Source organism: Microcaecilia unicolor, chromosome 9 (genome assembly GCF_901765095.1).
Source record: "Microcaecilia unicolor chromosome 9, aMicUni1.1, whole genome shotgun sequence".
In the NCBI taxonomy this organism is placed as follows: Eukaryota; Metazoa; Chordata; class Amphibia; order Gymnophiona; family Siphonopidae; genus Microcaecilia; species Microcaecilia unicolor.
In genome coordinates, this window is record NC_044039.1 from 147,480,580 (window position 1) to 147,505,766 (window position 25,187).

A 25,187-nucleotide genomic window follows, 5' to 3' on the forward strand; every position below is an offset into this window, starting at 1 on the left:
CATAGGTGGCGTAGAGGAGTGGCCTAATGGTTAGCGCAGTGGGCTTTGATCCTGGCAACCTGGGTTCAATTCCCACTGCAGCTCCTTGTGACCTTGGGCAAGTCACTCAACCCTCCATTGCCCAGTGGAGGAGTGGCCTAGTGGTTAGAGCACCAGTCTTGCAATCCAGAGATGGCCGGTTCAAATCCCACTGCTGCTCCTTGTGATCTTGGGCAAGTCACTTAACCCTCCATTGCCTCAGGTACAAACTTAGATTGTGAGCCCTCCTGGGACAGAGAAATATCCAGAGTACCTGAATGTAACTCACCTTGAGCTACTACTGAAAAAGGTGTGAGCAAAATCTAAATAAATAACAAATAAAACAAGCCTCGGTTTTAAAAACCCATGTAGTTTATTTCCTTCTACAAACTGAAACCAAGTTAAAAAGGAAGTGATAGGAAAGTAGATGGCATGGATGGGCAGTCTGGATAGGCCATATGGTCTTTATCTGCCTATATTTTCTCTGTTTCTATGTTTACAGGTGTAAAAAGCATTATAACATTACCTACATGTGGGTAATTTTATAACAAAGACCTTATGTGAAATATCCAGAGAGACGCCTATATTCAGCCTATTGTATAAAAGGTAACACAGGCGCCTATGTGACATTGAGGCATATTTTCAAAGCACTTTGGGAGGCTACGTTCCATAGGTTTCTATGGAACTTTGGGAGGCTAAGTGCTTTGAAAATATGCCTCTTTATGATATAACCTCTTATAGAGAAGAAGTGACTGTGTGCATGGACTCGGAGGGTAATTCTACAAAGGGACACCTATCTCTAGGTATCATGAATGTGCTTATTTGGAGCCTGTTCTGTGAAGAAAAGTAGACCCCTACCTTCTTTCACAGAATAGCAGCATAGCAGGTAATATGTGACCGTCTCTGGGAAAAGGTGACTAAAGTAGAAGATCCAAAATGTTGAGAATGGCTGTTTTCTTCATGTCATGAGTCCATAAGCAGTTTGTAAAAGTTACATGTGAACTTCTGTAACTTTTTTTTATTTTTTCCACATAAAAGGGTGGGGTTTGGACTATTGTATTACAATTTGTTTGTTCTAAAAGAATTCATTAAAACCTCATTTTGTGTAGTAGAAGTGAATCAATTTTTTACTCTTTCAAAAAGTACAAAGACCAGGGGACACTCAATGAAGTTACAAGGAAATACTATTTCACTCAACGAATAGTTAAGCTCTGGAACTCTTTGCCAGAGGATGTGGTAACAGTGGTTAGCGCAATCTGGGTTTAAAAAAAGGTTTGGACAAGTACATGGAGGAAAAGTCTATAGTTTGCTATTGAGACAGATAGGGGGAAGCCACTGCTTGCCCTGGGATTGGTAGCATGGAATGTTGCTACTTATTGGGTTTCTGCCAGGTACCTGTGACCTGGATTGGCCACTATTGGAAGCAGGATATTGGGCTAAATGGACCACTGGTCTGACCCAGTATGGTTATTCTTATGTTTTCCAGAGAAGGTTGCATATATGCACATAGAGGCTGATATTCAGCCTGCTTAAGTGCCATGATCGGCGATGATCCCGGATGTTCAATGCCGGGCTGTTTCTGGCAACCAGCATTAAATACCCAGGGTTTTCTTTTGGCCGGCTCAAACTTAACCGGCTATGTCAATATTCAGTGCTGGCCAGTTAAGTTTAAAGTGGCCAAAGATAGGACTGCTATTTAGGCGGTCCGATTTGGCCACTAAACTTAGCCGTTCGGCACTGAATATTGTCGGTTATCTCATGCTGAATATTAGCGGTTAGGTGCCGAATTGCTACTGAACCAGTCAGTCATTGTTTCTGGTCAATTAAATAGCGCTGGATATCGGGGGGGGGGGGGGGGGGGGGGGAGGGAATAGTTGTTAGGTGTGAGCATTTATACCAGCCATAGAGCAAGTATAAATGTTTGCGCCTAGATGATAAAATACTACATGCATGTTAAACAATCTACACATGTACGCCTTGCCTATGCTCTGCCCCAACTCTACCTACATAAATACCCACCTGTACAGTATAGGCCATCAATTAATGGCATGTACTCACGGAATAGTGTGTAATCAAAATACAGTCTCACGCACATACGAGTCCACTTATGCACACAAATAACTAGAATACTAGTACATAAATCTAGACAGCTCCTTACAGAATCACCTGCATACCTCCTGTATACGCATTTTATATAATACACACATGCCATCACTATCCCAGCTCTTCCCAAACTAGGCCTCCAGGAATGCCTACACACGTAGGGTTACCATACGTCCAGATTTCCCCGGACATGTCCTCCTCTTCAGGGGAACTGTCGGGGGTTTTTTTTCCAGCCATCCAGTTTGTCTAGGTTTCTGGGCTGGCTGGCGGGTTGGTTGGCAGGCAGACAGGCTTGCTGTTCTCTCCTCCCCCCACCCCAAGCCTACTGTAGAGCACCCTGGTGGTCTAGTGGCCTCTTCGGGACATGAAGAACTCCACTGTTTTCTGCCCGGTGACCTCCCTGCTACTGTCACTTCTTGAAAATGGCTGCCAAGACTTCGCTGAAGTCTTGCGAGGCCACCATTTGAAGTCTCGGTAGCCATTTTCAAGAAGCAGTGGCAGTGGGGAGGTCAGCGGCAGAAGGCAGGAAAGAGTGGGGTTCTTCCCTGCCCCGAAGAGGTCACTAGACCACCAGGGCTGCAAGGTACACCCGGGAGGGGAGGGGAAAAGCTGCTTGTGAAAGAGGCAAGCTGCTCATGGATGGGAAGGAAAGGAGGCAGCTGCTTGTGGATGGGAAGGAAGGACGAGGACAGGGGGACATGCTGTACATGGAGGGGAGGGATGGGAATGGGGGAAATTCAGCATGTGGACAGAAGGGGATGGAGAGAAGAGGGGGACATGCTTCTCAAGGATGGGAGGGAAAGGAAAGGAGGACATGCTGCTCATGGATGTTTGTTTTTTTGGAAATGTACATCTTTTCTAATTTTTTATTTAGACTACGAAATAAAATGCATTTCTGTTACTTTCACCAGTATTTTCACTGCTTATAGAATCTGGCTTTCTTGGGGGATCAAGGTGACTGTGTGGCAGCGGTGGGGCTAGAGGTGTGCTAGGGCAACATTTAATTTTTTATGTCCTCTTTTTTGTCTCTGCAAATATGGTAACCCTATACATGTGGATCATGTAGGAGGAGACAATCTTGCATTGTGCCTAGTTTTTACGAGCATATACCCAAACACAGGTTTATATCAGCCAGTTTCCCCATGTAAAAGCTGCTTCACAAATGCATTATAAAATAAACTCCACAATGCTTGTTGCAACAGCATACTCACTGGGTTTGGTATCTTGTCTTAGCCTCTCCAGTCTCTCCGCAATAGCTCTATCCTCCTTTGCCAAATTCTCATACTTTAGGCCCGACACCGCTGGGGCTCTTAATGGACCCTGTTGTGAACTTCCCAGCTGGTTCTGCTTTCCCTCAAGAGCTGCTACACGCCTCCAATAACAAACACAAGGGGAGAGGGGTATTAAATATTCAAATATCTCGCCTAATGTCCTTACCCTTGGGTTTCACACCGGCCTAGAAGTGAATATGTACTGTAGAGAATAATACGGGACTGGGCCTCACTCCTGTTCCAGGGTTCTGCTGGGACTTAGGCAAGTATGGGGGAGAAGAAAAAACAGCACAATGGATAGATCTTTATGTTTTCTTTTCTTTGCTAACCTGGTAGTCCCTACTTTCTCTTTCTTCTTCCTGCTTAATTGGAACCAGTACTGGGACGGTGGACTTCACACTATTTGTAGTCTGGTAACTACATTCAATAGAGCTCTGTCCAGAATATGTATCACAGGTTTTGAATCGAGCTGCTAAGACTGTCCTTAAATGAGGGTCATGACTCCCTCACATCCACAGGGTCTATGGACATCCCCAGCTAGCCTGGGGTGAGGGCTGACTCAGGGGCCTTACCAGGGATCTTCCATTCAGCCACTGGGCCAACCTATGACCTTTCAAACAATTGGGCCTGAGTTACATTTTGGTCAAAGTAGAGAAAAAGTCTACAAGTCAGTTTGCAGTTTGAAAACTTATTTTTTTTTGCAATAAACAGGACGTCGACCTGAAAGTCCTGCATTTTTCTGATTGGCTAGAGAAGCCACCTGCCTCCTGAGAAGCTAAATATGATCTCTATTGTGAGAGTTTGTAGGACTCTTAATCGAGACTCACTAACAATTCTTAGGTTGCATGCAGGGACTCTGGCCCTGATGATCAAAACTCCAGTGCTGCAGGGAACAGCGCTGGAGTTTTACCGTCACAGCAGCACACTGACCTAACTCCCTCATGATCACAGCTAACAGTATGCAAATAATATGCACGCTATTAGCTTCCATCGTGAGAGCAAATTGAGCAGATGGCACATGCGTTCAAAAGTTGTGTGTTAAGCACAACCTTTGAATGCATGCCCAGGACATTGGCTGTGTCAGCCGGCTATCAAGTGTCAGCCCTGGGGGTCCAGGGGACAACCAGATACCCCCACTGGTAGGGCCCCGGTGGGGTCTAGTGGACACCCCCAGACCCTGCAAGCCAATAAAAAACAGCCTGGTGGTCCAATGGGACCCTTGTCCTCTTCCGCCCCCTGGCCGCCACAATGGGTCCAGTGTGACCCACGACAGTGGGCTCGACTTGATCTTCCCACACAGAAAAGCTTTCCCTGGTGAGCCAGAGGTGGAGGGATCCCCCTAACCCCTGCCCCAGTACCTCAGAAGTTGGAGGAGGAGGGTGACTAGTACTCCCTCCTACTCGGCAGGCACCACCTCAAAATGACAGCACCCTGCCTGGTGCATCATGGGATGTATGGAGCAGGTTTAACTTCCATATAAGGGAATTTCTCCATGCCTGTCCCCTGCAACTCCTGCTAATTATCTGCCTGTTGTAATTATCTTCCCGATTGTGCTATTTGTTCTCCAATGCAAAGCAGCACTATCCACCTTTATGCTGTGATTCCTGGTGTATGAATAATTAGCTGTACCCGAGTATCTACCTGATTGTGGTGATTTCCATCTGCTACTAGTAAAAGATGGGTATAACTTACATTCTCAGGGTGTCTGAGTAGAAATGTTTGATCACCGCATACAAGGAATGCAAAGAACCATTAGCTCATCTGTGGCCTCAGCAGAGTAATGTAAGTGTTTAATGGCATGCAAATGGTTTACTCCACTGAGGAGCAAATATTGTGCGTTCAAATTGAGTTAAAAACTGTGAACTAAGCCATCAGTACACAGCTCTAACGTACGTCCTCTACATCAGCTCCTCTGACAATGGCCAATCTGGGTCCAAGTACCAGGGAAATCCCAGGGTAACAGTTCAAATTAAGGGAGCTTACTTCACCTTAAAATGGCTTACTGCGGGACGTGCTCAGGCATCCTGTGGAAATTTCCTGATCTGCGCTAAAAAAAAAGATTAATTTTATTGTGAAAGGGGCATGTCTGGGGGGGGAGGGGGCAGAGAGTGGGCGTTGCTGTGCTAATCAGTTAGTACAGCTACGTTACTGAATGCTAACTGATTAACACAAGATTAGCACGTGAACTCTTACCACCTACAAAATATGTCGGTAAGAGCTTGCATGCTAATATTTTTTTAATGGCTGTGCGCTAATATCAGTGCATGACCATTAATAGGATATGGTAAAAATGGCCTTAGTGTGCGGGGAAAAACCCACGTAAGGACATGCTAAGGCCACTTTACACCTCAGCTTAGTAAAAGACTCCTACGTTATATAAATAAAAACACACAAAAGGAAATAGCCATCAGTAAGAAAAAATTAGCATAATGCTGCAAGCAGGAAAGAACGAAAGCACCACAGTGCTGGGGAATCTCCAACACTGTGCCACTCTCAAACTTACTTTTTATAGTTCTCTGGCGGAGACCACTTTGCCATGTTCTTCTGAGAGACCCCGCTGTGACAAGAAAGCGCAGTGAATAAAAACAGATACTGTAAAATAAGTATTCTGCTTTCACCCTTTGTCTCCTTCCATAACACCTAAATGATGTTAATGCAGGCCTTAAGAGCCAGCAGTTGGGACCTCCCTCATTTTCTAAGCCCACACATTGTTCCTATTCAAGACTAATGGTTAGTGCAGTGGTCTGAAAATCTGTGGAACTGCAGCTCCTTGGGCAAGTCACTTAATCCTCCATTGCCACAGGTACAAAACTTAGACTGTCAGCCCACTAAGGACTGTGAAAGTACCTGCATATTATTTATTTATTTAGATTTTGCTCACACCTTTTTCAGTAGTAGTTCAAGGTGAGTTACATTCAGGTACACTGGTATTTCACTGTCCTTGGAGGGCTCACAATCTATGTTTGTACCAGAGGCAGTGGAGGGCTAAGTGACTTGCCCAAGATCACAAGGAGCAGCAGTGGGATTTGAACCTGCCACCTCTAGATGTCAAGGCTGGTGCTCTAACCACTAGGTCACTTCTCCACACCATGTATACTGCTTTGGTTGTATCACAGAAAGGAGGTATACCAAATCCATGACCCTTGACCCCAACTCCGCCCCTGGAAGTACCACAAGTTAGCAAGCTTCAACGCAGGCGCTAACTACAAATATTCAGCGGTGCTAACCAGTTAAGCACCATTGATATCAGCGGTTAGCCACAGACAAGCGATTTATGTGGGAAGGAGTCTCTCCTGCCCGCTTTAATCATTTTGAATATTGCCCAGTTTACATCCCTCTTGCCAGTACTTCTGCTCTTTCCTATTTTCCTCATTTGGAACTGCTTCCATCATTTTGGACTTTAATTGCCTTTTCTGGTGGACGAGTGGAGGAGTAGCCTAGTGGTTACTGCAGTGGACTTTGATCCTGGGGAACTGAGTTCGAGTCCCACTGCAGCTCCTTGTGACTCTGGGCAAGTCACTTAAACCTCCATTGCCCCTGGTACAAAATAAGTACCTGAATATATGTAAACCGCTTTGAATGTAGTTGCAAAAACCTCAGTCCCATTTCCCTTTCCCTTTTCTACTTCACCATTTGAGTAGTCTTTCAGTCTTCTTTCTACATTTTCTAAGGCATGCAATTATGATAGGAATTTGGAAAGATCAGACTCAGGAAGTAAGATGGAAACATTTATTTACAAAAAAATAAGTATTGGATGCATGGAATACCCTCCAACTATGGAAGATCCTCAGCAGCAGGAAACTGAGGCTGAAGTCTGAGTCTGTGATACTGCAATAAGCAGGGAAAACAGACCGAACAAGTCTGCAGGGCCATGCCAATACGGTAAGCGGGGTAAGCATGGCAGGGGGGGCGCCGCCGCACCATGCTTACCTCTCCCTCCTGCTCCGATTGTCCAACTGCCCGCGCCCTCTTCTCTCCCGCAGCAAGATCCCTTTCCTTTTTTAATCCTTTTAATTTTACCTCCGTCCGGCAGCGCAGCGTCAGTGCAGGAGGCGGCGCTCCCGACGTGTCTAGCCTTCCCCTTCGCTCATGTTCCGCCTTCCTCTGACGTCATTTCCTTGACGTCAGAAGAAGGCAGAACATGAGCGAAGGGGAAGGCTAGACATGTCGGGAGTGCCGCCTCCTGCACTGACGCTGCGCCTGTGCTGCCGGACGGAGGTAAATTTAAAAGAAAAAAAGGAAAGGGATGTTGGAAGGGGGGGGGAGAAGAGGGAGGGCAGGGTTCATGGAAGAGAGAGAGAGGGAATTGCTGGATAGGGTCAGGGATGAATGGAGGGGGCAGGGGACAGATGGGCATGGATGGATATGGATTGCAGGGCAGGGCTCAGGGAGAGAGGAGAAATTGCTGGACATAAAGGCGAGGGAAGAGAGATGAAGGAGATGAAATGAGGGAAAAGGAAGAGAGGAGAAAAACTGCACATGGATGAAGAAAACAGGCAGAAGCTGAGGACCAGAAATGAAGAAGAAAGGAGGAAAGGAAAGAAATAAATGGAAAGGAAGCCCTGGAAACGGAGTTAAGAGGACAGATAGCAGCAGAATCAGATACTGGGCCAGCATGATCAGAAAAAGAAAGTCACCAGACAACAAAGGTAGAAAAAAATCATTTTATTTTCATTTTAGTGTTTGGAATATGTCCACTTTGAGAATTTACATCTGCTATCTTATTTTGCAATGTATAGCAATTTGTTTCTAAGAATATTGCTGACAATTCCTGTCAGTGTGGCAAGTGGTGAGCGATCATTTTCACCGGGGGGGGGGGGGGGGGGGGGGCCCAACTGATAGTCTGCAGGGGGGCGCCAGAGACCCTAGGCACAGCCCTGCAACTCTGGTACCAATTCTGTTTCTATACAGAGTACACTAAAAACAGAACAAAACTAGGTTGGTAACAGAAATGTGCTAATACCTAATGTTTTAACTGGTTATTTCCAATAGCTGATACAAGCCCAACACAGTAAATCATCATCACACAGGTTCCAATTTTTCCACTTCAACGAACCTCAGTGGCAACTCGTTTCACACAAGGAACTTCACCTCACTATTCACTCAATTCTTCATTGGTCCTACTTTATTGGTTTATTACTTTCACCTTTACTATACATTACTCTCAAAATTAAAGTTAAACTTATTTTAATCTTAAATGTCTTCTGTAAGGATCTTATCCAGCATGGGCCATGTTTCACCAGTGTTGCATCAGGGCATGGTCCTAAAACAATAGAATTCTTATCGGCACACAAATTAATGATAATAAATCTACATTTACTAAAAATGCACTAAAATCCGTATGAACATTCTTACCTAGCAATAAATTCAAGGAGTAGACACAGGAGCGTTGGTAGCACCTTCAGTGGCTACTCTGGTGGTAACAGTTTTTGAGGAGAAATATATTTACCCCTCAGAATGGTTTAAATTAGTGTTTCCCAAGTTCGGTCCTGGAGTACCCCTTGCCAATCAGGTTTTCAGAATATCCACAATGAATATGCATGAACTTAATTAGTATACACTGCCTCCATTATATGCAAATCTTTTCATGCATATTCATTGTGGATATCCTGGAACCCTGACTGGCAAGGGGTACTCCAGGACTGGACTTGGGGAAACACTGGTTTAAATATATACAATGCTGGAAACGATTCCCTGATGATATATATTTTTGTGTGAGAAGAAGAACAATCTCTGGAACAGTTCATTTCTTGGTTAAATACATTGATGGAGAATCTATAGTTCACTATACTTAGTGATATAGAGTTGGATTTTTTGGACGCGAGATTATATCAGCATTACCAAGCAGAGGGGAAAGGCCATGGGGTTGTGGGAGAGTGATTTGTGCGTTAAATGCACGGCTAGTGTTGGCACCTTCCTGCATTCCTTTATGGAGTGTCCGCCATTGTCTATGTTCTGGGTCGGTGCACTGAGAGCCACTGAAGACACTTTGTGTTGTGCATTTGATTGGTCTTACTCGGTAGTGCGGCTCACTTGTCACAGAAGGGCCTTGGGGAGGCACAGTGTAAGTTTGTGTTAGTAGCGACCTTCCTTATCAAAAAGTGTATTTTACAGTCCTGGCCTGACCCGGCTCCCCCCTCAATAGCTGCCTGGCATGGTTTTATGCAGGAAATGGCAAGCTGGCTGCTCACTTCCCTTTTCGGTTTCAGTGGGGCATTGTCAGTACCGAGACATTTGGAGCAGATATGTTTCTTTGTATGTATCAGAGACTGCTGCGGGAGACCTACCTCTTTGAGTGTTCGTGTGGTAGGAGGGGGGGAGGGGAGGGGATAAAATTAAGAAACTATGAATCAGAGGATGGGAGTTGATGTTTGTTTTTGGTATCTAGAAAGTTGGGGATGAGTTTGTTAAGTTCGAATTTTGCCTTTGTGCATTCTGTTCTGATGTGTAATGTGCTTTGTTGTAGCGCTTTGATGCACTTTGTTGTACGCATATTTTGTGATTCTCTGATTCAATAAAGATATTTTCAAACAGTTTTCATCCCTACAGACTATGTTCTAGGTTACTTATAAAGTAGCCAATTCGTTCATCTGTAGCCAGTGGTGTGCTGAAGCCGGCTCGCACCGGCTCGCAAGAGCCAGTTGTTAACTTTGCTTGGCTCTTGCGAGCCAGTTGTTGAATTGCGTGAGCCGGCTCTCTTCCTCCCTTCCAATCCAGTCCCTTACGTCAGCGACTTCACGAATTCTTCGGGGTCGCTGCAAGCGCTGACTCTCCCACGCTGGCGCTGCAGGTTCGCATTTTTAAAATGGCCGCCGAGACTTCCAGAGGCGGCCTCGCGAGACTTCTGCCGAAGTCTTGGAGGCCGCCCTTGTAAGTCTCGGCAGCCATTTTGAATCGCGAACCTGCAGCGCCAGCGGAGGAGAGTCAGCGCTTGCAGCGACCCCGAAGAATTCGTGAAGTCGCTGACGTAAGGGACTGGATCCGGAGGGAGTTGAATTCGCCAAACTCAGGAGGGGGTGGCAGGGGAGAGAAGGGAGTCGCTGGGCATTTGTGAATGGAGGGGAGGGGAGAGAAGGGTCGCTATAGGTGCATGCAGGGCAGGGTAGGGGAGAGGAGGGTCACTGCTGGACATGGGTGCATGCAGGGCAGAGGAGAGGAGGGGAGAGAGAAGAAATGCTGGACATGGATGGAGGGGAGAGAAGAGTGAGGAAGGAGATGAGATGAGGGAAAAGGAAGAGAGGAGAAAAACTGCACATGGATGAAGAAAATAGGCAGAAGCTGAGGACCAGAAATGAAGAAGAAAGGAAGAAAGAAATAAATGGAAAGGAAGCACTGGAAACGGAGTTAAGAGGACAGATAGCAGCAGAATCGGATACTGGGCCAGCATGATCAGAAAAACAGTCACCAGACAACAAAGGTAGAAAAAAAATCATTTTATTTTCATTATAGTGTTTGGAATATGTTCACTTTGAAAATCAGGTGCTCAAGATTAAAAGTTTATATTTATTTACTTATGGCATTTTATCCCACATTAAACATGAATTAGATTGGAACCTGGGATCATTTAATTTTTTTTCCTGGAGAGAGTAATGCATTGCCCCCCCCCCCCCCCCGGCTAAAGCCAGCTCTGCAATTTTGGGGGGGGGGGGGGGGCGCAGAGGTGGACCGCGGAGAGAGCCTGTTAAAAATTTACCAGCACACCACTGTCTGTAGCTGAATTTGAAAATCATACAGAGTCCTTATTCCAGAGATTTAGAATGACAGGCAACCCAAGATCAGTGATTAAGAAAGCCTATTACAGGCTGCACATTGAGAAGCCCTTTTACAATACAAAAGTAATTATGCTCAAAATAATAGACTAGTAGTAGTACTTCCATTTTGTACACATGTGTCGTCAGTGGTAACATTATTATTTAAATATTGGAAAGTGTTGACAATTCATAAATGTTTTCAAGAGCGGTCTCTCATTGCTTATTTGAAAGGTAAAGCTCTGACTAAAATACTATCATACAAAAGGATAAACTATTCATCGGATAGGGCTGTAACACTGGGGCATAGGCAGTTTGGCAACTGTCAGTGGTGTAGTACCACTCTTGAAGGTGATAGTTTCAACTATCGAATCTAGATTGAATACTACTTGTTAATCAGAAGCAATTATTTATGCCATACAATGGCCTTTTGAATTAATTTATATAGGGAGATCTTCAAGACCAATCAAGGTGAGATTCACTGAACATAGGTTGCGAATACACTGTAAGGTTGTAATGGCCCCATTAGTGGTCCACTGGGTAGAAAAACACATTGAAACTGATATATGGTGGTAGATTACAGATAAGTTAGAACTGGGATGGGAGAGGGGTGATAAAGATTCATAATTAAACTATAGAGAACAAAGATGGATATATTTTTTGAACACCATGGTCCCTTAGGCCCGACACAGCACTTGTGAAACATGGCCCATGTTGGCTAAGGTCCTGACAAAAGACATTTAAGATTAAGATAAGTTTAAATTTAATTGTGATAGTGATGAATAATAAAGGTGAAGGTAATAAGCTAGTAAATTAATTAGGACCGATAAAGAATTGAGTGAATAGTGAGGTGAAGTTCCTTGTGTGAAATGAGTCGCCACTGAGGTCCATTGAAGTGGGAAAATTTGAACCTGTGTGCATTGGCCTTGTATTAACTATTGGATATAGTGCCCCCACTGAGTAAAATATAAGGACCCACAGCAAATAGATTTACCTGGCTATTTCTTCATGGCACTGCTTGCACACTTTTTGTTTAGTGTTTCCACAGCGAGGAACAATGGCAGTGAAGGTCAGACAGCCAGAACAAAATGATCGTCCACAGCCCTTACACCCACACTGAGGGAAGACAAAAGAGTAAGTCACAGTGCCAAACACAAAAAGTCTGGGTTACTGGTATAAGCTGATAAAATACAAAGTGGTCCATATTTAATATCACTATATACAATAATCAGATATTCTTTATTTCAACAATACCATGTTAAATATTTATTTTTCATATATATATATACAGTGGTGGAAATAAGTATTTGATCCCTTGCTGATTTTGTAAGTTTGCCCACTGACAAAGACATGAGCAGCCCATAATTGAAGGGTAGGTTATTAGTAACAGTGAGAGATAGCACATCACAAATTAAATCCGGAAAATCACATTGTGGAAAGTATATGAATTTATTTGCATTCTGCAGAGGGAAATAAGTATTTAATCCCTCTGGCAAACAAGACCTAATACTTGGTGGCAAAACCCTTGTTGGCAAGCACAGCGGTCAGACGTCTTCTGTAGTTGATGATGAGGTTTGCACACATGTCAGGAGGAATTTTGGTCCACTCCTCTTTGCAGATCATCTCTAAATCATTAAGAGTTCTGGGCTGTCGCTTGGCAACTCGCAGCTTCAGCTCCCTCCATAAGTTTTCAATGGGATTAAGGTCTGGTGACTGGCTAGGCCACTCCATGACCCTAATGTGCTTCTTCCTGAGCCACTCCTTTGTTGCCTTGGCTGTATGTTTGGGTCATTGTCGTGCTGGAAGACCCAGCCACGACCCATTTTTAAGGCCCTGGCGGAGGGAAGGAGGTTGTCACTCAGAATTGTACGGTACATGGCCCCATCCATTCTCCCATTGATGCGGTGAAGTAGTCCTGTGCCCTTAGCAGAGAAACACCCCCAAAACATAACATTTCCACCTTCATGCTTGACAGTGGGGACGGTGTTCTTTGGGTCATAGGCAGCATTTCTCTTCCTCCAAACACGGCGAGTTGAGTTCATGCCAAAGAGCTCAATTTTTGTCTCATCTGACCACAGCACCTTCTCCCAATCACTCTCGGCATCATCCAGGTGTTCACTGGCAAACTTCAGACGGGCCGTCACATGTGCCTTCCGGAGCAGGGGGACCTTGCGGGCACTGCAGGATTGCAATCCGTTATGTCGTAATGTGTTACCAATGGTTTTCGTGGTGACAGTGGTCCCAGCTGCCTTGAGATCATTGACAAGTTCCCCCCTTGTAGTTGTAGGCTGATTTCTAACCTTCCTCATGATCAAGGATACCCCACGAGGTGAGATTTTGCATGGAGCCCCAGATCTTTGTCGATTGACAGTCATTTTGTACTTCTTCCATTTTCTTACTATGGCACCAACAGTTGTCTCCTTCTCGCCCAGCGTCTTACTGACGGTTTTGTAGCCCATTCCAGCCTTGTGCAGGTGTATGATCTTGTCCCTGACATCCTTAGACAGCTCCTTGCTCTTGGCCATTTTGTAGAGGTTAGAGTCTGACTGATTCACTGAGTCTGTGGACAGGTGTCTTTCATACAGGTGACCATTGCCGACAGCTGTCTGTCATGCAGGTAACGAGTTGATTTGGAGCATCTACCTGGTCTGTAGGGGCCAGATCTCTTACTGGTTGGTGGGGGATCAAATACTTATTTCCCTCTGCAGAATGCAAATAAATTCATATACTTTCCACAATGTGATTTTCCGGATTTAATTTGTGATGTGCTATCTCTCACTGTTACCAATAACCTACCCTTCAATTATGGGCTGCTCATGTCTTTGTCAGTGGGCAAACTTACAAAATCAGCAAGGGATCAAATACTTATTTCCACCACTGTATATATATATATATATATATATATATATATATAGATATAGATATATATAGATATAGATATATAGATAGATAGATATAGATATAGATATATACATACACATACACACACAAAATCAGCACGCAGATAAAAAACAATCAATGTTCTGCTATTTAGGCAAGTTTTGCAAAAGTGAAATGTCAGATGAACAAAGCCTTCGCAACATTCTGTCTGATCATCTATAAGCACAACTGCAGACCTTTGGTGAAGTGGCCAACCATGTCAGGCAAGTAAACAAATGGGATAAAGAGCATACTGAGCAGTGGATGTTTATGCTATTGCCAGTCCCAGTGAGTACACCAGAGTGGTGAGACTCCTTGACAGCGGAGAATGAGTGATTTAGTATTGCCACCACCACTGGATGGTAAGCAGAGCGATGATGAGACTTTGTACTTTCAATGCAATTAGGCCCAGATGCATCAACCAAACATTAAAAAATCTAAAACGTTAAAGTCCCTAACGAATTTTTAAAAACGAAGAATGCACCAAAAAAACAAGTCTCACAAGTTCGGTGCGGTACTGTAAAGTACAATGCATCAAACCTGTGTAATCCCCGTCGGTAATCAGCCCCTAAAGCATGTGTAATCCCAGTCGGTAATCAGCCCCTAAAGCATGTGCAGAGCAGCCAAGCGTTATGCTGGCTGCTCTGCGCATGCCACAAATGTCAACACTACCAAAAAACAAAAACAAAACACAAACACGTGTGTTTCGGGAGGAGGCAAAGGCGCTCATCAGGAGCGTCCTTCACGGACGTCCTTGTCCCCGCCCCGCCTCACCCGAGTTTGCCACTGCTCCCCGCTTTCCCCCTGCTTCAAAACCAAATTCAAAATAAAAATAAAAATCTTTTAAGCCCAGATTTTAGAAACTTGTAATGCTGCCCCGGCACCCCTCCCTTCCTCTGTTTCCCAGCTCCGCCTCCCGCCATTCTCTGCCCCCGTGTGCCGCCCCCCTGAGATCGTGGCCGCCGCTCCCCCCTCCACCGGGCCCCCCCTCCTTCCTACCGGGCACAGCTGATGCCTCTTCTAGTCTTGGCGTCTCTCCTTCGCTCCTGGGCCCGCCCCCGTCTGATGTAACGTCAGATGGGGGCGGGCCCAGGAGCGAAGGAGAGACGCCAAGACTAGAAGAGGCATCAGCTGTGCTGTTTTTCTTGCCCGTGCAGCGCCTTCACAGAGAGGTGAGAGGCGCTGCGCGGGCCCGGTAGGAAGGAGGGGGGGAGCGGCGGCGACGATCTCAGGGGGGCGGTGCTGGGAAACAGAGGAAGGGAGGGGTGCCGGGGCAGCATTACAAGTTTCTAAAATCTGTGCTTAAAAGTTTTTTATTTTTATTTTGAATTTGGTTTTGAAGCAGGGGGGAAGCGGGGAGCAGTGGCAAACTCGGGTGAGGTGGGGCGGGGGCAAGGACGTCCGTGAAGGACGCTCTTGACGAGCGCCTTTGCCCCCTCCCTTTTTTGATTTTATTTTCTTTCCATTTGTTTTTTATGCAGAGGAAAGCGGGGAGCCACGTTTTGTGTTTTTAATTTTGTTTTTCAACATGCCAGCATGGAATTTAAGGTGCAGGGGGAAGCAGGGAGATGACAGCTCAGGCCTTAACGACAGGTCTGAGCTCACGTTAAATTTCAGACGGTAAGTGATTCGTTATAATTGTCGGTATGGTTAGTGCATTGCAAATTCTTCACGTCTGAATTGGAAGTGACTCGTTTGCATTCCGTTTTCGTTAGCTGCTAGTGTCATCGGAAAATGCCCTTTAGTGCATGCAACGGTTCAAAATTTCATCGTTACAGGGTTGTTAAAGTTTAGTGCATCTGGGCCATAGAGTCAGAGGAGCAGCAGGAGGCTGCTGCATCTTCAAATATGAAGCATTTGAGGAGGGGCCAGGAGAGGTACCAGAAACAACCCAGCCACTATGCACTGTCTCATGCACTTTTCAACTTGTTTATTCTAACTTTTCATTTACCATGTTTAGGGTGTATTCCTCAAAGAGATTACACTCTTAACACAGTGGTTCCCAAACCTGGTCTTGGAGGCATCTTAGGCAGTCAGGTTTTCAGGATACCCACAATGAATATATATTTTATGTTTTATAAAAATTATATATATTTTATGTTTTATAATTTCACATATTTCTAATTTTATATGTTTGTTATTTATTATAGCCCCTGACGCAGCCCTATTGTTGGGCGAAACACGGCTTGTGTCGGGCATTTGTTTCATACACGGTATCCTCAATAAAGTCTTTTTGGATATTATACTGATCTGCTGGTTTGTTTTCCTACCCACAATGAATATTCATGAAAGAAATTTGCACCAACCTGACTGACTGGGATGCCTCCAGGACCAGATTTGGGAACCACTGCTCTAACCAGGGCAATTGCCCTGGGCCCCACAGCTCCAGGGGGCCTCGCAGTCCAGGCATCATTTCCCCTTCTCCCCACCACAGCCCATCTCCTCCTCCCTTATCCTCACCTTCCTGGTCTTCTTTAAAAATGTATTTCCCTTCTCAGAGGGGCTCCAATGCAGCAGCCATCCTCACAAGCTGCCTGCGGCTACCCCAAAGTTTTCCCTTTCTGCCTCAATCCCCTCCCCCCCACCGACAATTTCCTGTTTCCAATAAACTTTTAGACAATAAGTATTATCAAGAGATTTTTTTGAGTTATCTTCACTGTTTCCTGTGTGGTTTTCAAGTCTGCAAGGATTTGTGTTCTTCTGTGTATATATCAATGTGTTTCTTTGTATGACATAACAAAGACTTAAGGGTAAGAGTCATGCATTTGATATACCGCCAGTTTGGTGCAACAAAATTGACAAGAGGCAGGTGCCACCTTATAGCTAACCAATTTATTGAGACACAAGTTTTCAAGAAATAGAGTCCTCTGAAAGTATATTCTGGTCCTCAAAAGCTCATGCTTCAATAAATGGGTTAAGCTATAAGGTAAAACAGGAGAAGTAGGGGATGACACAATGACTTACACACAGGGAGTAGTAGAATGAGGAGACTCTTTATTGTGGCACCAAAAGAAAGACATGACACGGGATTGTGTTTCGACGGTACAAAACAGCCTGCCTCAGGGGTCATAGAACACCTACACTCTCAAAAGTAAATGAATGTCAAAAAGATAAAACATATGTATTAACATAAATACAATATAATAAGAACACAATATAAAAGCAATATAAAATGTGAACTGCAAATAAAATCTCTTTTCATTATTCTTCTTTATTTGCAGTCCACATTTTACAAAGTTTTCATATTGGGTTCATATATTGTATTTGTAGTGGCTTCTCTTGGACTTCTGTAGGTGTATTTCCCACCTTGCTCTTTGATTTCTAGGCTATAATCTTTAATATATATAGGAATGTCTTATAACGTCTTTTGCTGTAATACAACCATGTACTTCACCACCATGTAACCCTAACCCTCCATAAACCAAATGTATATTCTTTTCTATTTCCAATATCCACGACGAATTGTAAGCCACATTGAGCATATGTTGCTATATGGCCACACCCACAGCTCTCACTGCAAAAGGAAAAATCCACAAAGTGTTGATGCCTAAGGGTTCAAGAGAGTCTTAATATGCCACTGGGCTAAGAGCTAAGGGGCCCAATATTTTATTTATTTATTTCAGTACACAAGATATACTGCCAAAGGCCTGCACATAAGCATCAAGGCAGTTTACAAACACTAAAGGGATTTAAAAGAAAAAAAGGAGAGGATGAGAGGAGAAAGGGGAAGGGATAGTGTGGTTATTTAATCGTGGGGAAGGAGGATGAGAACAGATGGGTTTTTTAAGGCTTGTTTAAAGGCTGAGAACGTTTGTTGATTCCTGATAAGTAGTAAATCATTCCAGAATTTAGGGCCAAGGTACCTGAAATCAGAGTCATGGGAGACAAGAAGACGAAGAAGTGATGGAGGGGGAAGAGCCAAAAGATTTCGGACAGGAAAGTGAAGACAACAGAGAGGGTAATAAGGGATAAAGTTATTGAGGTAGAGAGGAGCAGAGGGAGACTGAGATTTATACACCAGCAGAAGGATTTTAAATTTGATATGGGCAGCAATAGGTAGGCAGCATGGAGAAGTGGGGAGGGGGGGGGGGGGGACACATGGTCAAATCAGTGAGCATTGTGTAGGAGCTTCACGGCAATTAACAAGTTATAGGTGCTGTCACGGTCTTACTGTGACTCTCCGCCACTGCAAAATCTCCATGCCTGCCCCACTCCATGCCAGCTACAACCGGACTCCACTCTGCCTCACCGTGTCAGCTGAGCACCGCCCCCTAGGGTGCACATGCACGCCCCATCTTATCGGGGCCTGACAGGAACTTTCAGCAGGGCACCCCTGGATGACATCACGGGACCAGACGTTTAATGGAGGTCCCAGGCCCTCTTCCAGTGCCTCTGCGTCTCGCTTATTTGAAGGCCGACACGCTTTCAGCGTGTGCTCGTTTCACTTCCTGATTCCTGCAGGTCTTGTTTCTTGGTCCAGCTGTGCCAAGCTCCAGGGGTCCAGCTATGCCAGCTTCTGTCTCCTGCTTCATCCTTTCTCCTTGGGCTTTGGAGGTGATCTGTCTGCCACAGCCGGGCCTATGACTATGGTCTAAGGGCTCACTACCTAGAAGCACAACAGGCGTTTCAGGGAATGCAGAGGGAGACCAGTGTACAGGGAGTTGCAGTAATCAAGATGTGATACAACCAGCAAGAATGAGAGAGAGTAGGAGGGATGTAGGAAGAAAGGGATGAACAGAATGAATACAGTGTAGTAGAGGCGTGAAGGATGTTGTCTATTTGGGGCTTAAAAGTGAGGTAAGCTGAGCTCCTAAATTAGCCTCCTAACTTTGTGCCCTGTTTTCAGCCAAATTTAGGAGCTTAAAATTACAAGTTTAGGCCTGATATTCATTTGTCTAGCTTTATGAGCCTAATTTATCAGGCTAGTGCTGAAAATCAGTATTAAGCGCCTAACTTCTTTTTCATGCCCAAAATCTGCCCCTGTTGCCAACCACTTTTTGAAATTTTGAGTAAAATTTTATGCTCTCAGCCCTAGTTAATAAACAAAAATTGGCTTTTTAACTTGCTGTTAGAAACTCTTCAATACTCCACCAATGCAAATAATAATTCAAACTACTAAATACATTCTCTCACAAAGATATTGAAATGGAGAGGGAAAGAAAAAGAAAAAAAAAAGGCTTCAGAAGCTCAGATTTCTGTCCTGCTTTTCAATATACTGGACTAGCTGAAACCTCCTTCCTTCTTTTATCTTTGTGATCTTACATCTATATCCATGCATGTATCAACTTACTTGACAATTTTTTTTATTTTTTACATATTTAAAAGTGCATGTCCTTAACTCATTTGCAAATTAAATACAGCAAGGCACTTATCAGAATTCTCAGCTGGTTCGCTCTACGGAGCGTCACTGTTTCACTCAAAGCTTCTTCAGGAGCATCACTCATGCTTATACAAGATGTGCCCTATAAGAAGATGGCTTATTTATAAATTTCATATGATCCATTATAGCTTCAATCACTCACACTACTGGATTAATCACAGCACAAGAACATTACCTGATAGATATTTGATACTCATTCTTCCACCCCTGCTCATTTTCTAAAAATAGCACCCGATACTTAAAAGGATGCCAACCTTGGCACACAATTAAAACTCAGCATTACATTGATTGAATTTAATCCAAACAGTGAAGTAAACCAAAGGAAAATGACTTACTAAAATAACACTTTCCAATCAATGATCATATTTAAGCCTTTTGGTTTCAAATTCTGCAATCTATTAATCCAGTGTTGTTCCAATTGTAAAAGTTTATGTAGGGAAAACTACCCAATCTTTGAAACTTAGATTAAATCAGCACAGATTCAGCGTTCTACAATTAGAAGCTCCAATAGTGACACACTGTACGAATCCCATGAATTTGAGGACTTAAAGTGTATCATTGATCATGTAAAGGACTCTATAAGAGGTGGGGGACAGGGGTAGAAAACTTTTACAATTGGAACAACACTGGATTAATAGATTGAAGACTCTGAAACCAAGGGCCCTGTTCACTAAGCCGCGCTGTAGGCATGCTAACCTTTTAGAATGCACTAATGCTACAGACACCCATATATTCCTATGGGTGTCTCTAGCATTAGCGTGCTAATTTTTCGTCCGTGCTAAAAAGTTAGCGTGCCTACAGCACGGCTTAGTAAACAGGACCCCAAAAGGCTTAAATATGATCATTGATTGGAAAGTGTTCTTTTAGGAAGTAATTTTCCTTTAGTTTATTTCACTGTTTGAACGAATTTCATCCAATCAGTGTAATGCTGAGTTTTAATTGGCTGCTAAGGTTAGTGTCCTTTTAACTATCGGGCGCCATTTTTAGAAAGTCGGGGGTGGGGGTGCTCTCGAGCCTTGACCAAGATGGTTGCTTAGTGCTTTTGCTCCATTCACCTCTGCAACATATTGCGTTATCATACAACTGGAGAGCATTTTTTTCATCTTTATTTGGAGACATCACTTCACTATGGCTTCAAAGAAACTTTTCAAAATAGATCATCATTCTCCTAATCAAGGAATAAAGAGATCTAACCAGAATCTGCCTTCACCTTGCAAGGCCCTTCCTGACCTTGTTGATGATATTTCAGGAACTTTTACAGGTAAAAGACTTACTAAAAACTAATACAGACTCACTTTCTGATTTAAAAAAAACTGCTCAGTCTTCAACAGCAAATTTCATCACAATCATCGGCTATCGCTGTTGCGGAAAACCGCTTAAAAACACAATGAACAGCTTCTTGTCATTCCACATGTATCCAAACAGTTACACACTCTCGAAAGAGACACTGAAGATCTAAACAACAGATCTTGGCGCAATAACATTAAAATCCTGGGTCTACCAGAGAAAGCTGAGGGTACAGATGCTGGACCTTTATGTTCATGGATCACCCAACTCCTCCAAACAAACTTTACTCCTCCCTTGGAATTTGAGTGAATGTACTGGACACCATCTTATATCACTCAAGGCAACACTAAGCCTTGTCCAATTGTAGCTCAATTGTTACACTATCAGAATGCATTTCAAATCCTTCAATTGGCAAAAGCCAAAGCACCTTTAAAAATGATGGTCATATCATTATTTTTGTGGCGGACCTGCACAAGGATAATGTACTTCAAAGAAAACAATTTCTCACTTAAAAAGAATTGGCACCAAATATGGTCTCTTCTTTCCAGCCACAATGAAAGTTGCCATTATTAATCCTACTAAATCTTTTGAAGACCCTACAGCTCTCCATGATCATTTAGAACACCTTGGATATTCTATAATGGAGGACCACTTGTATGTGGCATCAGTGGGTTCTTGAAAGAATTAATAATTTAATGGCAATCCATCTCAGTATATCTGCTGCTTTAGCTGTACACTGCAGCCATATTAATATTCAAATTGGCTAATAAGACAGTCACATATATTATCTGAGTCTTTGAATCTTCAGTACTAATTTGATAACTGGACTTTCATTTTTTTGTGAATTTTAGGATTATGATCTCTAAATGCTATCATATAGCGAAATACTACTTATGTTAGCTTATTCAAGCTCTCCACTTATGCCTACCTCTGTTAAGTGAGGTGATCTGCCATTCAGGTTACCTTATGGAGGCACACACAAGGTTATCTCTGAATAAGGTTATTTGTTATGTGTTATTAAGTTTAAGCCATGTCCTCAATAATAAGCAGAAGATGCTATCACACTATAATTATCTGATACTGGTCACTCCCTTCTACAATATAATCTGTTTACTCATATAATATGACTGTCATAAAAAAATGTCTTTTAACATCAAAAGTTTAAATAATCCCTTTAAAAGATCAAAATTTTGGGCATCCAATTACTCTCCAAAATGAAGAATATGGAGATTTAATGCAAAACTTGTCAATGAACAGGGATTTGAAGAATATATCACTACTGGTATTTCTGACTTTCGTGAATTTAATCATCCTCATGATACTGAATTATACATCTGGTGGGATGCCTTTAAGGCATATATACATGGACTTATTATGGGTTTCTCAGCAAAATGGTTAAAGGATCAAAATAAAACTTTTAAAAAACTTTGGAATCCCAAATAAGATCATTAGAATTATCTCAAGCTCAATCCTCCAAATATCAAACACTTCAACTTATCTCTAACTTGAAGGTAGAATATAATTATTTACAGTAAACTTGCTGCTCATCAACAAATTTGGGAGCTAACTATTATTCTGAACAATACAAAGGGAAAAAATCTAAAATGAATGTTACTTCTCTAATCTATTAGATAATAAGGTTGTAACCTCTGAAAATTATATCTCTCAAATTTTTCAAGGTTTTTATCAAAAATTATATTCATCTGAACTTACAGCTTCCAATGATGATATCATTGGATTTCTAAATAAGAGTAAATAAAACAAATGTAGATGCTTCCATATATGAAGATCTGGAAAAACAGATCTCTCCAGATGAAATTACAACAGCCATAAACTCTTTTCCAACAAATAAGACTCCCAGACCAGATGGCAGAATTTTACAAATATTTTTTGACTGCTTTATTGCCCCTTCTTTGTACCTTTTTCAATCAGATTAATATAGACCAATTTGTAGATAGTACCTTCACAGAAGCACAAACAATAGTTTTTCCAATTTTGGGATCTCAATTTTGTGTCAAACTATAGACCTATTTCCGTAATTAACCTGGATAGTAAAATTTATGCCAAAATAATTGCCATTAGACTAGCCAAAGTTCTACCCCATATTATTCATTCTGATCAATACGGCTTTATGTCCCAATGCTCCACTACAGATAATTTCAGATTATTTTGCAATATCCTCCCATTAGCTAATACTCAAACAGAAAAAGGAACCCCAAACAATTAGTAGCTCTCTCTTTAGATGCTGAGAAAGCCTTTTGAGGGTTGAGTGGAGATATTTATTTCAGGTCTTAAGATTGGTTTCCGTCCAAATTTTATACAAATAATAAAATGATCATATCTCAATCCCAAAGCTAAAATTTTTGTTAATGATCAATTCTCTTTATCCTTCTCTGTTCATCATGGCACAAGACAGGGATGCCCTCTCTCGCCCCTTTTATTTAATTTAGCCATTGAACCTTTTGCTATGTCCATTCGACAAAACACACAAAGATCTGAGAATTCGTGATTTTGAGACTAAACTTTCAATATATGCTGATGATCTACTTTATATCAACTATTGATTCCTTTTCAAAACTCTCCGGCTATAAAATAAATTGGGGAAAAAACAGTGTGTTACATCACGATATCACACAAGAACGCGCCCCGTGGTGCAAAATTATTTCCTACTGCGGGATTCGGCGAGCCCCAAATTGGAATTATCACAGGGCGCACGGCGGTAGTGCCAATTGGGTGTGTGCTACCCGCATGTTAGCCCTCCTGCGCCTTGTAAAAGGGCTCCTATATGCTTAGTATGCTTCCTATTCCCTTACCTCAGTCTTTTTTCAAATACATAGACAGAACTTTATCACAATTTCTATGGAAATCTAAACCACCTCAGATTGCTTTATAAATTCTAAAATTATCTAAAATTCTAGGAGGTGTTAATTTCTCTGATTTCATATATTATCACTCTGCCTTTTATTTTAAATAAAGGTTATCATTGATATTATTTGATTGCCTCCACTCACAACTATACATGTTTTTTGTTTGAAAAGGAACTTTGTACACCTTTACCTCTCTATGGGGTCCTTTAATAAGGTGCGCTCAAAAATGGCCTGCAGTAGTGTAGACGTGTTTTGGGCGCGCGCAGAATTATTTTCAGCGCACCTACAAAAAATGCCTTTTTTTTCTGCCGAAAATGGATGTGCGGCGAAATCTAAATTGCTGTGCGTCCATTTTGGGTCTCAGACCTTACCGCCAGCCATTGACCTAGCGGTAAAGAATCTGGGCGGTAATGACCTAAGTGCGCCAAATGCCACTTGGCGCACGTCTGTTACACGCACCCAAAAATAAAAAATATTTTTCAGACTTGCTTATTGGACTCCCACCAAAAATGAAATTACCACAACAGCCACGCAGTACTTGGGCGGTAACTGTTACGTCTGTGCTTTCCTCGCCCTCTGGTGGCCAGTACAGGTGGCTGCTATGGACCATCACCCGTTCCAGATTTTAGCTGAGTCCGGTCCAGATCTTCCAGGCTGCCAGATTTGCTTGCTTGGATTGAGCCTGCACAGCCACCATAGCTTCATGGTGATTGCTGCAGCTGAGTCTTTCCTGTCTGGGCTTATTAGCCATTTTGAAACTCTCTGGCTTTGCCTTTGCATCGCGTCTAAGGCCCTGGTATGTTGGGGTGCGGGTGCACTTCTGCTGAGTCCAGTTTCTAGTTTGGTTTCCTGCCTTGATTCTTGTCTGTTCTAGTTAGTCTGTGGATAGTTAGATTAGCTTGTTGTTTGTTTGTTTGTCTTGTCTCTGGTTATAGTTTTGTGTGTAGTCCTTGTCTGTTTGTATCTCAGTGGCTGCTCTGCAGCTTTTAGTTTTGTGTCTTGTAGTCAGTATTTTGCTCCCTGTTTTAGTGGCTGTTTTCAGCTTTCAGTCCTGTCCTTTATTTTACCCTTTCCTTGCCCTGCTGTCCCTGTATGTTCCTTTCCCCTCTGACCCTGTTCAGTCTAGTTGGGATCCTGTTCCTGCCCTGTCCTACAAGTCCTGCCGGCGACCTGAAGCCAAGGGCTCAACCTTTGGTGAAAAGTGGCCAGGTGCAGGTGAAGCCTAACTGCTCATTAAAGCTCTGCCTTGTCACTGGTGTGGGGTGGTTTTGCCTGCCGCTGCCACTCCTCAGCAGTGGCCCAAGGGCTCACAACCTAGTTTCCTGTTTTGTAAACGTGACAGTAACTCCATTTTAGCACATGTTGGGCGCACTTAGACGCTTACGTGGCTTAGTAAAAGGGCCCCTATATCTTGTCCAATACCAATAGTAAAGCTAAGTATTGGGAACATTTATCCCGTTATTTCAGCAACGTTTCTCTTTCAACAAACTTTGCAACACTATTCCTAGGCATTTGCTGGAATCGTTTGATGTAACACTTTTGAATAATGATGACATTCAAAAAGATTAAAAAAAAACAAACTAGCTGCAATGGC

The 25,187-nt window shown here is 43.1% G+C and overlaps 1 protein-coding gene across 2 annotated transcripts in view; it reads right to left on the reverse strand.

Moving 5' to 3' along the window:
• Positions 1-25,187, reverse strand: part of ZFYVE19 (zinc finger FYVE-type containing 19) — a 52,314-nt gene that overhangs the window by 24,540 nt on the left and 2,587 nt on the right. The window contains exons 2-4 of one of the 2 annotated variants that reach the window (XM_030215500.1): positions 12,135-12,256; positions 5,896-5,949; positions 3,333-3,493 (exon numbers count right to left, since the gene is read on the reverse strand). In XM_030215500.1, coding sequence (XP_030071360.1) covers positions 3,333-3,493; positions 5,896-5,949; positions 12,135-12,256 — 337 coding nt within the window. Of the gene's footprint in view, positions 1-3,332; positions 3,494-5,395; positions 5,416-5,895; positions 5,950-12,134; positions 12,257-25,187 lie in introns of those variants that run through there. The other variant, XM_030215502.1, reaches the window with a different exon arrangement.